The following is a 16,523-nucleotide window of genomic DNA, read 5'->3' as shown; positions in this document are numbered from 1 at the left end:
AACCAATTTCCCCGAGGACATTAAGCCTATTACCTTGGTCACATTTAAGCTACGCATTTACAGACTAGAACCAGTTTGTACTTTAAAAACTCCTGTCACTTCTAAACGTGGAAAGCAAATTTGAAGCAGGGTGTTTATGCCAACTTCTATTTCACTGAGTAACCTGGCCCATCTGACCTAAATTAGCACTGAAGGAAACACCATTTCAGCCCCTCGGTCTGTGGCTCTAAGAGCACTTCTGCACTGCACCGGCTCCCAGAGGCTTTGGCTGTGCAAAAAGAGAAGGGAAAAGAAACGAGACAGACCTGCCTGATGTCTGTTTAAGAGGCTAGCTCCTGGAGTCAGGTATGATGGATATGATCACAGTGCTTGGGCCAGGAAAATCGCTTGTACATGTCAACATGTCGAAATGTGTTGTGCAAGGAGGAAAGGGACAGTTCAGGGACAGGGTAATGGGACACCAGGTGAGTCTTCATGGTGGCACTGACTTAGCATAGGCAGTCAGGGGCAAATACACACCTAGTGCCCTGGTCTGAAGGCCAGTCACCTCCAGAGCCATGCTGCTGCTGTATTACTGCCATGAAAAATGAGCTTCTCATGCACCCAGGGGCTGCCATCAGCACAACCATGCTCTTTCTCTGACAAAATGACAGTGTATTTTGTGTCTTGCCAGCCCTTCCTTTTGTAATGGCAGAGAAACCAGTTTCTCAGCACTTGGAATTGCAGCCTGTGACCCCCACATCCAGGTGGAAAGGTGGCCAGCCTGGATCTACCCCAGGGACAGGTCAGAGAGCTCTGGTGCAAAGCAGGTTAATTAGGTGAGAAGACTGTGTGTGTTGATGAGCTTTGTTTAGGCTAGAGCACCAGTCTGGTTAGGTCAGGAGATGAAAGAAGTTTGTAGCTCTGCCTCATCTTGCTAGCAGCAAGGCGATGGGGATCTACTGGGGTAATGCAGCAAACAGATAGAACAAGGGCTTGTTTTATCCCATTACCATGTATATTATCCCTATTGATGAGCACCCAAGAGCAAATTTAAGCCAAGACACTTCAGAGCTCTTTGCAGACCCCTCCACTCGAGTTGCCCCTCACCTCAGCATCCCCCTGGGCATCGCACCCAGCTGCACCCACATCCTGCTCTCCTGCACCACTGGCAACGCTTGGGCACATCTTCTCCAGACAGATGCACCAAGATGTGTTTTCCTGCTTGGCTTGGCTTAAGAAGAGAATCCCTCTAGCATAAGGAAAGGCTTTAAAAACACACAGAACGTGGGAAAGGCAACTCAAGGCACAAAACAACCCCACATGGTCACCAAATGCCCTCAGTCAAGATCCCGAGGAAATGCTCCACCAGTCAAGAAACGTTTCTCATCACATCTGTTGGCAAGTCTCAAGCTTCTAGCAAAAGAATAAGCAACAACTTGTTTTTCCTACAGGAAACAAGAGAATATATGTTGCAATTTTAAAGTTCACTACTAAGTGGTTGTGCCTGGGGAGAAAAAAAGAGAACAAAACATAAACAACTCTCCTGGCATTCTTCAGTTAATTGTTTACTCCAGCTTAACATGCTGGACTAAACCAGGAGAGATACAGACAAGCAGGTATGAAGTCACTGGCTCTGGGAACAATCCATGCATTATTTGATTTACATTGCTAATCCTTCACTATTAAATAAAATCTGTTAATAGGAGCAAGAGTATGCTCATAAATCTCCCTAATAGACTCAAACCCACCCATAAACACGAAGCTAGAGAATAAGAAATGGATACAGCTTTTATACATTTCAGTTTTAAGCCTTTTAAAGCTTCCTCAGCTTCCTTGGCCTGATCTCTTCAGTTGGGATTACAAATAAGTATGCAAATAAATAAGTTTATAGGAGAAAGAGGAAGTTTTTAAAGCAACCAGCTTCAAGAAATGCTGATTTGTTTTTTTTCTAACACTACTAGCTTTGCATGCATGCTGACAGATTTCACTCCCAGCAAGTTACACACAAATTAACGGAGAAGACATGACTACAATGGGGTCTGGACAGCCACCACAAAGCATTCGATACACCCAGTCCAAATCTGAGGGGCAAAAGTCCCATTTGAGAACACACAGATTAGCTTAACTGCAGGAAAATCTTTCCCACTGGGGCAATGTGTCTTGGTGCTCCTAGCTGAGGTGTAAAGCATCCAGGATTTGCAGTTATCAGGTATGAGGGCAGGTATGAGGTTCCTGTCACACTCCCCATCGTGCTGGGAGCCTCTCTGGGGTCTGACAACGCAGATCACTGTGAGCTCCATGGCCATTCTGGGAGCTCTCACTTCCATTCTCAAGGCTTGCCCTCCCATTTGGGATGCATTTGGAACACCAGTCCCGTAGAATAAAATGCCAACTAATATTTGTTTTGGCCTAGCAGCAGCAGAGCTGATCTGTGGAAATGCTGGCCTGAGCCTGTGTAACTTTGTGATCCCACTGAAGGGCCAGAGTTCCATCTGTTCCAAATCAGCCTTTGGCTTGTGGAATGCTGGAATTTATCAGAGCAGTTCAGAGGTGAGCACTGCAGGGGAGCAACGAGCTTTTCCATCATATGGTACCCATTATCTCTCAGTACAGCATAAAACATAACAACAACCAGATTCAGAGCCAGCGTGCTGCAACCTGTTTCCCCTGCCACCTCCTCCTCTTCCAGCATTCTGTCATTAGTCCCACAGCATGTTTGTTGTTTGTGTTTCCTCCTGTAGGGCACCCAGGAGCCAGGAGTGACTTACTGCTATAAAAGGGTTACAATATCTTTCCTTGGATGGCACTGCATTTTGAATTTGACTTGAGTGACCAAGGACTGAATGATGCACTTGATCTTCCTGGGCAATATGTTTTGAGAAAGGAGGCTGGGCAGGCTGGAGACGTGCAAATCCTTCAGCATCTGGCCACACCAGGTAAAACAGAGAGGACTCAGGGCTCAGCTGGGTGTTGCAGCACTCCCCAAGTCAACCCTGGCAGGTCCAACCAATAGCACCTAACACAGAAATGCCACACCTTCCACCAAAACATTTCAAAGCAACCTACACAAAACCATTGCCAGCCCTGGGGAGTACAGGAGACCTAGAAAAGCAGAAAGGCTGAAGGGTTTCCATTCAGAGGGCACCTGCTGCAGTCACTGAGGAAACTGCAAATGAGACACAGGGATCCTGGACATGGGCTCTTGCTCTTCATCTCTCAGTGAGGCAGCAGAAATCCTGCCCAATGTATGCAATAGCCAAGCTTGAGAGCCTTTAGGAAATGATAGATGCACAAGTCTGGGCCACTGCCATCTGCAAAATCCTGGGGGTACTGATAAGATACAAGATTACAAACCACCTGGAAAAATATGGGCTGATGAAAACTATTTTGCTTAGATCATGAAAGCTAAAATGCCTGACAAATATGGTGGCACTTCTTTTCTCCTGTTTTTGAGGGAACGAGCCACAGGATTAAGAGGATTAAAGTGATGAACATGACATGAAAGAATGCCTCAAGTTGCTTAAGGTATAGCACAGATGGGAATCTGGGCAAAGTGGTTCAAATTAAGCAGGAACTGAAGCGAAGCATCAGCCCCAAACTCAAATAAGCTAGAAGGGATGGATTTTTGTGGTTTCAGATGCCTGCCTTCTGCCCCAGTTTAAATCCTCTCTCTGACTGCAGCATCAGTTCCAAAACATTCACAGAATCATTAGGGTTGGAAAAGAGCTTTAAGATCATCGAGTCCAACCTCTCACCTCATACTGCCAGGCCCATCACTAAACCACATCCCTCAGCACCTCACCTATGTGTCTTTCACTTTCTCCAGGGATAGGGACTGTATCACCTCCCTGGGCAGCCTGTTCCAATGCTTAACAACTCTCTCAGTGAAAAAGTTCCCTTATGCACACACTCACATGCATCTGGTAAGCTGCTGTATCTTGTCTGCTCTTTAAAACACCATCAACTTGACCATTTTCTTAATATCAGACATTCTGGCTGACAGCCCAGTCCCAACCCTGCTTCTGCTGTAGGATCATCACCCAATTTACAACTCTCCTCTGCCTGAGGTACACGCAGCCAGCAAATACCACATGAGATAACAGAGCTGAGGAGATGTCAAGTTTTCAATGTGTATAGGTGGTATCTTCAGACTGTGACAGACAAGACTTTTGCAGTCCTTAACCCACAAACCCTTCACAGCTGTAACATCTAACATTTAATATTACATACGTTTTGACATGAAGCATGATTCAAGTGAGCTTGTAAGTCAACAAGGAGACTGAGAAAACACACCCTGAAAAGCAAAAATGTCTTGTGAGGGCTGAGATCCACACAGAAAACGTCTGACTCCAGAGCAGAAATGAAAACCTGCACATCAGAGACAACATTAGAGAGCAGGGGATGCCATCAAGGACACACAGGGACCTGGAGCACTCGTCAGTTCTGCCCCCTTTCCCACACTCAGGAGTGCCTGTGGCACTGGGGGCTGCAGCAGCAGTACAGCTGTCTGATGGTGTAAGGCAAGCCTCAGGAGAAATAAAATCTTACACTACATTAACTGGTGCATGTGGAAAAAACAGCCAGTGTTTAGTGAGCATCAGCCTTTCTTCAGAGCTGGCAGCCTTGCCTTGCCTAAACCAGCTCTCTAGGTTTCTTTAATGTGCTTTTAACCTCCATAAACTCCTCTGTCAGCATAAGGCACAGAGCTTTTCCTACTGTTAAACTGAGCCTTTTGAATTGGTTTTAAATCTCATTCTTTCTTGCCTTGTCCAACAAGGGACAAGGGGCTGTTGCCTTCACTGCCTTGTACACAGCCGAAAACCAGCATCAAGTTGTCCTTCGGTTTTCTCCTACTTTGGTTGAGAAACCAAATTTCTCCCCATTCTTTGTCCTTTGAAGGGATGCTGGGATGGTGATTCTGACTCCACTCAAAGTCTCCCCAGTCCCTTGTCCTGGTATTAGCTTGCAAAGGGTGAGTAAAAGAGCTGTAGGTGCAGAGTGGAGGAAGAGAACGAGCACACAGCAGTGATTTCCCTCCTGCTCCCCTGGTACCTGCAGGTCTGGCATTTCCAGAGTCAGGGCTGGTATTATTCTGATAATCCTTGAATGGCTCTAATCAATGAATTTGCCAAGCCACCTGTGAAACCAGGCATCCTTTCAGCATACTTTATGGTCTGTAGCAATCACTTCTGCCCTTGCCTTACACGTATCTGCTTATGTGTTAAGGGATGCCTGCTGTGTGTATTTTGAATGTGCTTCCTGCCAACTTCCTCACGTGTTCTCTAGTACCTGTACTAGGACAGACAGCCACTGCTCACAGTTCATCTTCTGAGTCACTCACCACATTGGAAACCTCTCTCAGCTGTCTCTGTTCTGGACTGTGGAATCCAAATCCATTTCTATTCACATGGGAGGAATTATCTCTGATTATCCTCACGCTCCTGCTACCACTCTCCTTCACCCTGCAAGATTCAGGCTCCAATCAATGCAGGGAATGACATAATGGTGTCATGTGGTGTATCTGGTTTTCTTTCTAAAGTTTTCCCTGTCCACTTGCTTTTTTGTCAGCTGCTGAGCACTGACCTGAAAGTTCTCGTCTTTCTGCAAGGAATGTGGAAAACCTTCAGGAGCCTCTTGCTTCCCTTCCCACTGCACTCAGATCTGTCAGGGATCATGTGTGCTGATTCTGGGTGTACCCAAAGGTGTACACCACGCTGTTTCTGCCCTCACCAGCATGTCACTGCAGCATCCTTTCAGGGATGCCACCCAGCCACAGCCTTCAGCAAGAAGGAGTTCACCGCTCTGACAGACGGTCTGCCCAAAGCTTAGACACAACCACCATCCTTAGGAATGCAAGAAGGGAGTTGAATTCTGTTTAAGTGAACAGAATTTGGCCCATCACCACTTGGAAATTCTTACAACTGACATTAATGCTCTGCTGACCTGTGTGTGAGCTGTCCCTTGAAAGCCCAGGAAAGGCATGACTAACAAAAGGTTAGTGGGGAAATTTGCACTCTCTCTTATTAGCACACTGCAGTGCTATTTTCTGGCAACACACTTGGCCCCTATTTTCTTCAAATCCTCTGAAGTATCTATCTTTCTGTATTTTCCAGGGTTTACATATTGAATTTCCAGTTCAAACTCCTACATAACCAGCACAGAATTAGCCAGCCGTGGACATTAATATCTTCCAACCTTTTTTTTTTTGTTTACTGTTTTCTAAACATCTTATTGGAAAAGCAGAACAGACACATTTGAATGGGCCTTTACAGCATGCAGAAATCACAGCAGTCCAATAATTGCAAGGTTTTGGATGGAGCAGTTTACGTAATATGTGAAACATTAGCAAAGCTGTCCCCTGTGCAATGAGCCAGACAGCATTTCTTCAACGTGTTCAGAATGAGTCACATAAATCTCCTGCTCTCCACATGTGTCCCCACTCAAAGAATTTCCCTAAGAATGCTAGCTGAGGGTTTTTCAGGAAATTACAAGGGTTTGAATGAATTTAGGAACAGTCACATGCTCAGAACATATCACCATAGGTACTTCAGAAAGCAAACTCAGAGATGCATCTTAAAGCAGCCAACGTGTCCGATTAATGCAAGGTCACAGCGTTCAGCACTTCAAAGAGCTCACACTCAGGTTTCCACCATAATCAACAACAGTTTGATCATTAACTCTACCACACGGGAAACCTGGAATTCAAGAGACTTAGGAAACTCTTCAGCAACACAAGCTTTTAAGAAGTAGTAATAGTTATGTCCCTGTCATGAGTGCTTTTCAACTGCTTGACCACTGGAAAAGCAAATAAATACATTATCAACACAAGCTGATATTTGATGGGCCTGAAGCTCTGTGGTACTAGAAGATGACATTTTAAGTGACCACAAATTAATTTATTGACTCAGCTATTCTCTGGAATGAATGTGGCCCACTGAAGGGCTGGGCTGTAAACAGCCTGTGACCACCAGCAAGTGGTTGGATGCACACAAATTTGTGTTCAAGGAAGCAACTGCTGCTCGCAACCCAACCTAAAATATTTGCTTCAAAGAGCAGGATCAAGGACCCATCTTGCAGTGCACAGCCCACCTCCCCCACAGTCTCACAAAAACAGCTTGCTTGCACTTGAAAACCAACACCCAGCCTGGATGAAAGCAGAAAGCATCAAACAACCCCAGGAAAGTGGTGAGATAGGATCCAACCCAACCCAGAGCACGGGGAATCCCGTTCTGTTGTGCCTTCCAGGAGCTTTGTGGCCAGACTGGAATGTCCTGACCTGAGGGTCCTGACCTGTTTCATTGCTGATGTATCTTGTAAGTGAACTGATTTAATAGCATCGTGACAATAAGGAAAGAGAGACAAAATTGCTCTAGACCAACCCAGCAGGCCAACAGAGAGGCTTAAGAATTAGCATGTACTTACCCTTCCTCTTGAGTGGCCAAGTGTGACACAGATGAGCCGTGTTGCACCCAATGCTCCACGATTGTTTTAACAGCTCCAGAAGCTGCAGCCTGGAGCTGGGTGATGTTCCACTTGCTAGTCTACACTGCAAGTGTGCCCAGAGGAATTGCCAGCCCTAGCCAACAGCCATGTCCCTTCAGTTTGGTGTGACAGCTCCTGCCCTTTTCTGGAGAGCTAAAGGTTTGCTGCCTCTGACAGCCAAAAGCCAATCCCCACGTTACCCTTCACGGGAGTCTGGGACAGACAAGGGCTGCACTATATCCCCAAAGGATATCAGTCCTGGAAAGCTTCAAAACACTGCAATTTGAGAATGATAGTGTTTCATAAAACCAGTGTTACTCCACAGAGCTCTGTGTTAGAGGCTCTTTGCTACCCATTTGCTTCAACCCTGAGAGGGCTTTCAGCGCAGTGTTGGTTCATGTAACGGGAAAGGCTCAGACCTCTTACCTTCAATTACACACTGATCAGGGATGGGAATTTTCCTCCCAATCTCTGTGACATATGCTTTCACTTCATCCAGGTTTTCCTTCAAGTGCAAGTAGAGCTTGTCCTGGCATTCCACAGGGCTCATCTCTGCCCCTGTGCCTCCTTCTAGGACCTTTTCTGTAGCAGAGTCAGGCAAACTTGCTGATTCCAAGTAATCGATGTTTTGGGGTGAGACTGAGGAATTTCCCAGTTGCATGGCTTCAGTATCAACACTAAAAGGCAGTCTGTCATTTTCCTGGCTAATGTAGATCTCGGTGAAGGAGATACCAGCAGTTATCTCCCCGTTGTCTTCCTCCTGTCCGCTCTCCGAGTTGCCCCCTTTCACGCGGACAGCGTGCAGAGCCAGGCTTTTGGACCTGGCACGTGATAAGGAAAGGGAAAACATTTTGGAATAGAGGTAAGACAAAAATCACCCAAACACACGTTCTTCCAAGTTACCTCTGTGCCACCGGTTCACAGAGCTGAGCGTGGGGCTGGCTTTGCCAGAGCCAAGTACCATGAAATCACACAAGTGTCTTTGGGTAAATACACATTTCAAAGGCAAAACTCAAGTCACAGCTTTAACAAGCACATGCAACTAAGTACTGTCCGTGTACCACAACATCTGCATGTCATGGAGGAAGCTACTCAACCTATCCACAAGAAACTCATAGCCCCAGGACCAAAGTATACACTTTAGTATCAAAATGCCACCCAGCAGCCATTTAACCAAGCCAAGAGTCAGCCTCCAGTCCTTCCTTCCCCCATACTTATAGGCTGAGGATGAAGTTAAGCCTCCAAAGGGTTAGAAGTGAAGTGACTGAAAAGGCAAATGCTGGAGCAAGAAGAGAAAAACTCTGCAGTGAAGCTGCAGTGCACAGGCAGCCTAAGGACAGTGTGGGTGCACGCTGCCCTCTGAGCCCAGAACACGGCCACAGTTTGATTTGAACATTTGATATGTACTGCTAGCAATAACACCCAAGAAAGGTCTCCACCTGCCTTTCTAGTAATATCTGTCTGCACATATTTTCCTATCTCTTGTGCTGTTTGAGGGCACAGAAAAGATTAAATAAAGGATTTAGAAAGATTTTATCCAGCCTGTGAGTCTATGGATGTGAGATTTGGTTAAAATGAGACTTATGATGCTCACAGGCACCATGCATCTGACCAGATTATCAGTGCTTGGAGAAAGCTTTATTACAAAAGCACTCACAGGTTTGAGAGCCATACCTGTTAAATCTCATATCCTTCCTCTCCTCTTTAGAAACTTGGCCTAAACTGTATCTTCTCACTGAGCCCGGAGTGGTGTTGTCAACAGTTATTTTCTCTTCAAAAGCCTGTATTTTAACTTGAAGCTTTTCATCTTCCTTGTTTCCATTCACAGCAGATTTTAAACCATCTAGTGGTACAGCAGGTTGTGTTTCAGGGTCGTTTTCCATCCTAAGGAAGCAGAAAGCAGAGATTTACCTCCGGCACACTGTGTTCATAGCGATGCTGAAGCTGCGTTTCTGCCTGTGACCTGTGTTAAGCTATTAAACAATTATGTTTCAGCAGAGATTCTCTCAGAGGTTGATTCATCACTTTCAAAAACACCTAGATCAATGTCTCTGTCAGATGGATCAGAAACACTGACTATCTCTGACAACACTGGATTGGAAGTAGCACGTGCTATGTCTGCGTAAGCAAAACCCAGCACTTTCCCTGATAGTCACAGAGCAAAATGTTTCCCAGCTGAACTTAAGCCAAACTTAAACTAAACAGCAACTTATTGCATTATTTCCATGAACCAGCAGTAGGGCTAATTGCAGAGTTTATAGAAGTCTGTGGTTTAAAACGTTTGACAAAGTACATGCAGTTCCTACTGAATTACTGTACTCTGGGCAAGGAAAAATGTCTTTCAAAACTCATCACGTGGGCAGAAACAAGCTCAGGAGAAGTTTTGAGCAACATGACTGAAGTACAGCAAAAGAGAAGGAGAAAATTAAGAGTTAAAACAAACTTGTAAGGACTGTAAGGGAAGTTGTTAGCTTTTAAACCTGATTGTTATATTAGTCCTGGGATATGTAGTCTTTTAAAGTAAAATGTGAAGGTCACTTTAGAATAAGTTGAAGGGAAGCTAAAAGGATGAAAAGCAATCTGCTGTTATATATATTGCTGGTAAACATTTGCCAAGCAGCTAATGGACTGAAAACCCATGAAGGCTGTACAAAGGCAACCAGAAATATCTTAGAGAACGATGAGGTATTTAACAGAATGTACTCTGCAAGCTCTACCCACAGCTCTAAAACAGGTTTGGGTTGCTTCTGACCATTTCTTTATGGGGTTTTTGTTTTGTTTATCCTGATGAGCAAACATCTGAACAGCTACATCTGTATAATAGGAATATGGAAAGCCACAAATGAGAGTTTTAACACAGCACTTTCAAAGCAGCAGAGTCTCAACAAGTCCTGCTCACAGCTGGGAAGCCTATTAAAACTCCCAAATACTGCAAATGACCAGATAAAAAAAGCATGTTTAAAAAACAGGACAGCCATGAAAACTGCATCACAAAGTGCTCTTTTTCGTTTGTTTTGACAAAGGCAGTTTGGGATGCTTCTCGGGGGACTTGGCAAGTTTTGCCTTGTTTTGTTTTTAATTTAGGCAAGATCTCATAATATATTAACACTGCACAACACTTGGGGGAAAATATATTCCTCTGTAATAAAGATCCTTGGTATGACCTTTGCTAACAAACCTTTCTGGGGATGTGGGACGAGATTTAATGTATTAGAAAGCTGTCACTCCAATGGAACTCTCAACACTACCCCCATTGTGGGAACTAAGTATAAGGAAAATGTCTGTTAGGTATGTAAATACATATGAAGCCCTCTGGCTACAGGGAGGGGGATTGATGGACTGCTGGGGTCTGTGAGTGACAGACCCAAACCAGCCAGCCTCGATGAGGTTTGGAAATGAAAGTAGCCTTTCAGAACAGCACCTTTTTGTCCAGTGTTCTCCTGTTGAGCTGATGGCTTTGTGAAGGGAGTAAAAGGAAATGCTTCTGCTGAAGAAGCAGGTTAGTGAGTCCTCTTTGCCTCATGTGCAGCAGTAGCCAACTGGTGCACCCAGGAGACATCACTGCCTGGTGCTCCTCAAGCCATCACCTCGCTTTGGACCCTGTTGGTGCCCCAGGGTTTTGGAGCAACTGCAAGTGCTGTGGAGGGAGGCAGAGTGCTCAGCCCTGGGCATGTCACCACGGGACCGCTTCCTCTCACATGCACCCAGCTCTGTGCTCACACTGACTCCCAGGAAGCCAAAGGCACATAATCCCAAGGGAAAGGTTCAATGAAGCCTCCACCCCATGCCCAACGGGACGCCTGGCAGCCCTTCCTGCTGGCTTCCCCTTCCAGCAGCAGGACAATCAACTATTGTTTGAAATCTTGGCAGGAGACATTCGGTACATTGCTGAGGTTGCTGGAGCAGGATCAGCTTACACCAAAGCTCAGGCTGTTTTTGAGAGGAAAGGGATGCACAAACCTATTGAGAAAGCACAAGGACCTGGCTTGCAAAGGCAGAGCTACACCACTCATCCTTTCACTGGTTGCAGATTCTCTGTAGAAAGAGATCTAAACATACAGGTCAGTAAGTCAAGAGTGATGCACTAACTTGAAGAACACTTCTCTAGAGCTCCAGCACTGTTATCAACATCCCTCATCAGGTGTTTAAGAAGAGCATACACAAATAGAAGTGGCCAAAAACCCACTTGAGATGGGATTGCTTCCAGGGTTTCAGATCCCTGCAGATGGAGGCAACGTGAATGGATCAAGCGTAGGTCCCTGTGGCCAGTCAATGTCCAGACATAATCACCTCCTCAAATCCAACAGCTACACAGGTTTGAAGAAAGGAAGTGGTAGATGGTGATGACCACCTCAAAACCTCCAGCTGATGATTGGGAAGCCCATCAAATCTCACCACTGTCCCTTACCAAGACAGGAAAGTCTTAGATGCTATTGCAGCTACCTTTGACCACTGCAAAAAATGATTACAAGACAAACACTGTAGAAAATTAAAAGGCAAATGAATGGTAAATGAATGTTCTGTGACACCACGTGCTAGACCTATCCTCTCCCTTTAGGAGGAATCATGCTCAGTTCTCACCCAGAACAAGGGCTTGGAAGTGTCGTTATATTTACTTTCTTTCTTTCTTTCCCTTCTTGCCTTCCTTGAACTGACTGTGCTATACCTCTGGGTTGGACCAGTCCGTTGGAACTCTGCATGTGGTCTTAAAAAGCACCTCTAAGACTGAATAGCTGGCAATTCTGTGACAGTAAGGAGCCACTGAGCATTGCGTGGTTTTAATCATTCTCTCCGCTAACTGCATGTAAAATTCCCCGTGTCAAACAGCTCCGAGCCAGCCATCGCTCTAATGAAATCAGCTTCTTCTTATGTAAACACACAGTTCTGCAAGGAATGGATACAATCCAGCCACACATTTTTAAATCCTGATTTCCTTCCACAGCACAAGTTCTCTGGATTGCTGCTCTTTCCAGTCACTGCAGCTCAGTGACCACAGCAGCTCTGGAGCTAGGAAGGTAATTCCACATTGACGTCTGGGCCAGTCCCACACACACAAGTCAGAACAGATTCCACTTAAATCAGGAAAGAACTCTTCTTTCAGCTGTACTTGCCATACTTGTTCTTGTCTGATTTAGTCGATACTTTGCTTGAGAGAAGGTTGAAATGATAACCCTAAAAGCTGTAATTGGGGAAGCACCACTGTTTCACTGTGACCTCTCATAACCACGTCGAGGTAACAAGAGAAGGGCAGCTGCAAGCAACTGGGGTCACAGAGCACTTGGGGGTGGGGTAGGGGATAAAACTGAACAGGGAAAAGATAAAGCAGCAGATGGAAAATAAGAAATCCTTTCAGAAAGGTTTGTTTGAAAGGGTCCAGGCCCTGCCCCTGGCTCCAGGCAGTTGTGCTCCAGGCACAGCCCACTTGCAGCAGAACGTCCTGGGACGATGTCCCTTACCCAGAGGGGCAGCAGGAAGAGGTTTTCCTTCCCTTTGCTTCTGGCTACACTCACACCCTCCTCGTGGAGAGCACAGCTGTATCACAGGGATCATCCTACCTCATGAGAGCAGCAATTCATCCATAGAAATGTTAAAACCTGTGAACAGCACCACAAAGTCTGGAGGAACATGTATTTTAAGGGCCTCTCAATGCAGACATAAGGCCCAGCTCTACCCTTCCTTAAACCAAAATGGACTCTGAGCAGCTCCACTGCAGCCCTGGGATATGGTGGGTGCATTTTCCATCATTTGCCCCTAGGCATTACCCCCTAGGACCTGGCCCTCTGACTCCACAACAGCTTCCATATCCCAAAGCATACCAGCAGATACAGTTTCACATAAGTGGCTGCTAAGTTGTCACTTGGAAGCAAAGGCCACTTAAGTAAACAGGCAAAGCTTGTACCTTTCATCCTCAGTTTAATCAGGGGAAAGTTTTTCTCCTGAAGAAAAAGAAGGATGTTTTCTGAAAAGCCCACTCAGAAACATGATCATTTCCTCCCCTCTCCTGCCCCAGACTCTACATCTACATTTTGCAACTGCAACCAAACTCACATAGATAAAGAGGCTTCTGCTCCTCAGCAAAGCAAGTCCTTAACAGTCAGAAAGTCTGGAGAGAAACAGGGAAATAGCATCCCAGAACCACAGAAACACAGCAGCAACCCTTTAAGGAAAATCTCCCACTGTCTTACTGCTGTTTATCAGCTCTAGAGAGAACCGTGGAGCACCGAAGGTAACGAGGAAGAGGAGAATCACAACAGTTCAGCCAATAAAGTGATTTTTCTGCCTTAAATCAAGGGAGCACGATGGGCTGTGTGAATCTTGCTTTGTTACCCAAGCCTCAGTCACTGTCCTGCCTCATTGCAGCTCCCAGAATACACAATACCCTTCTGATTCCCTTCACTATGTGACATTTGACATCACCTTTTTCCACGGCCGAGCTTGGCTAGTTTGGAAGACACATATGTCACTTCGTGCTCCCTCTGCCATCCCCACTTAGGCTTTTTCAACACCTTGGATGAAAACCTTCATAAAAGCAGTGCTGGAGGCTGGATTTGAGGGGAGGCTTGTGCCCCTAGGTGAGGCTTGGCTGTTTCTCACAGAGCCAGGGACTGTATCAGGGTTCCTCTCCTTTTTCATTTTTAACTCTCTCCAGGACACCAGTTAATTGTTTCTCCAATGACCTCAATGTTTTGGCTCCAACTCTGCAAGCCTGTCTCTAAGGTTATCCTTCATGGTTACGAGTCTTCTGACATCTGTGTTGAATTTTTTTCAAAGAGTTGCTATTCCTTTGTGCCCTGTTTCAGTACACACAGTGCTAATTAGAACTCTCTCACTGATTAACAGTGACTGCCACCATACTTTCAAATAACACTTGTAATCTCCCTGTGACGAAAGCAGCAACGCTCCTGATGCTTTAAAAGCTCAGGATAAATGTTTAGAAGCAGCTGAGTGAGCACAACAAGCATTGAGAACCTTTTCCTCAGACCTGTTTCTTTAGCAAACCTTTGTCGCGGAGCCATGCCAGTCATTGTTCCCCTCAGCTTCAGTGGCTATCTTCTGGAGGAAACTCAATGATAGTCATGTAAGCCTGACTTCACTGATTTATTTTTAACTGAAACTTTTCAGATGGCCTTAGCCTGCTTATCTGAGACATGGCTTTCTTCCTGTCCTTTAAGTGCTAAGACTTGAACAGCTTCTTTATTCTTCAGTGCCGAGTGACGCAATGTGTGCTGTGTGATGTTCAGGGGTCATTCTGCCTGGTAGCATGAAGACAGTGTCTGCAAAGCATCCACAGCTCTCACTGCCACTCTTTCACCACAAATTCCTGCTTTAGTGTCAGTCACCCTTATTCTTGCACTTGACTTGCATACGTCAAAAGTTCCAAGCAAGGATGTTGCCCATCACATGTCTGTAACCTACCTTGGATGCTTACCTGACTCTATAAATAATACAATGCAATGTCTGGCTGAGCAGACTGGAACAATACAAGAGAAGCATCAAGATAAATATGTGAATCTCAGTACACCTTACTTTCAGCTGATTGCTTATTTATCACAACTTGAATCATAGCTTTGGTTAGAAAAGTCTTTGAGGCTCCTGGAGTCCAAGCCCTCTTCTCACCCTGCCAAGACCACCAATTCATGGCCCTCAGCATCTCAGCTCTGTGGCTTTGCAACAGTTCCAGGGATGGGGACATATATATCTCATCTGAATTTATGCTGCCTCACACAGCCATGGAGATGGCAGCAGCTTTACCACCCAAAAACGCGTTACCTGGCTCCTGACGTGCTGTCGCTCTCCAGCTGCCGGGTGAGGAGCTTGGCTATGGCACTGAAACTGTTGCTCATGCGGTAAATATCCCTGCTCTGGATCCCCAAGATACTGGAGAAGGTGTCAGTGAGACTCTTAATTTCCAGCAGGAGAATATGGTGAAACGAGTGCTCCATGTTGGCCAGCTGGTCCACCAAATACGTCAGGCATGTTCTCGCTCTCTCCTGGACAACACAAGGAGTTAAGAGTCATTTTAAACAAATGACTTCATTGTTTGCTTGTGGAGGGGGAGTTTGTGTGCAACCATTGCCCCTGGGGAACACTGGCTCCCCATGACAATCAACAAAAAGGCAACTGCATCAAACACAGTTTGTTTTTGTGTACTATTGATGCTGTGTTTATTCCTCTTGGTATTACCTAACCCTCCCTAACTTCACTATACCTTGTCTCCTCCTCAAACCTAGAGTCAGAGTCCCCAAAGCCTCTTTGAAGGGCACTGCACTGCTCCAGGGGAATAGGTCAGCCTGGCTCAGTGATCAGAGCCCCAGCAGCAGACCTAGCAGTGCTTTGATCTTTGATAAGCCTCGTGAGCCTGGCCAGGCTACTTTACCTCCCTATACGCAGTTTCTGTGCCCTTTCTTTGCTCTATCGTGTGCTATTTGTGGCAGGAAAACTCTTCTGGAAGCATCCAAAGGCTCACACACACTGCACCAGTTCACAGGGTCTTCTCCTCCAGGGTCTTTTTCCTCATGTGCGTACCTGACCCGTTGCACATTGAGCTCAGGGGCATTAGGCACAGACACAAACCCTCTATGATCTGCCAGCAGACCTCTGCTCGACGGGCCTTGGGCTCAGGTCTGTGCTGGTCTGGGGCACTGCAGGACCCATGACCGACTGCAGCTTTGTGTCTCTGAGCATAGGCTTCCCAGCCTGAGCAGGGCTCCTCTGGCACCATATCAGCAGGAGAGCAGGAGCACTGTCAGCACTTCTCGCTAATGGTGAGAGGTGAAAGTACCTCCTAAATCACAGGGGTTCTCTCCTTTCATAGGGAGTCATTTAGCAGCAACACTTGGATTAGACCTGTAACTGACACTGCAGCAAAGAGGAGCTTAAAATGAGACTGTGTTTTAGTATCTCATCCTGCATGATGAGCTGCTGCCTGGCAGCTGTACCAGTCACTGCCAACCTCAAAGGCAGATATGTCCTCCTTAGGCAAAGGTTTGCTGGCCAGTGTTTCAGGGGGATGTGATCTCGCCAGTTTATCAGCAAAATCACATCCCATCATAAATTAG

General features: G+C 45.9%; 1 protein-coding gene across 11 annotated transcripts in view; it reads right to left on the bottom strand.

The window, feature by feature from the left end:
- VEPH1 (ventricular zone expressed PH domain containing 1) overlaps nucleotides 1-16,523 on the bottom strand; it is a 98,538-nt gene that overhangs the window by 36,081 nt on the left and 45,934 nt on the right. For all 11 annotated transcript variants that reach the window (XR_009819512.1, XM_062005612.1, XM_062005611.1 and 8 more), the window contains 3 exons: nucleotides 15,235-15,455; nucleotides 9,139-9,348; nucleotides 7,891-8,285 (listed from right to left, as the gene is read on the bottom strand). Coding sequence is in view for 10 of the 11 variants with exons in the window: in XM_062005612.1 (XP_061861596.1) it covers nucleotides 7,891-8,285; nucleotides 9,139-9,348; nucleotides 15,235-15,455 (826 nt within the window). In the remaining variant the exon portion in view is untranslated. The remainder of the gene's footprint in view (nucleotides 1-7,890; nucleotides 8,286-9,138; nucleotides 9,349-15,234; nucleotides 15,456-16,523) is intronic.

The sequence above is a fragment of the Colius striatus genome, chromosome 12 (assembly GCF_028858725.1).
Source record: "Colius striatus isolate bColStr4 chromosome 12, bColStr4.1.hap1, whole genome shotgun sequence".
Classification (NCBI taxonomy): Eukaryota; Metazoa; Chordata; class Aves; order Coliiformes; family Coliidae; genus Colius; species Colius striatus.
Note: the sequence above shows the minus strand (reverse complement) of the source record. Positions and strands in the feature narration are given on the sequence as shown.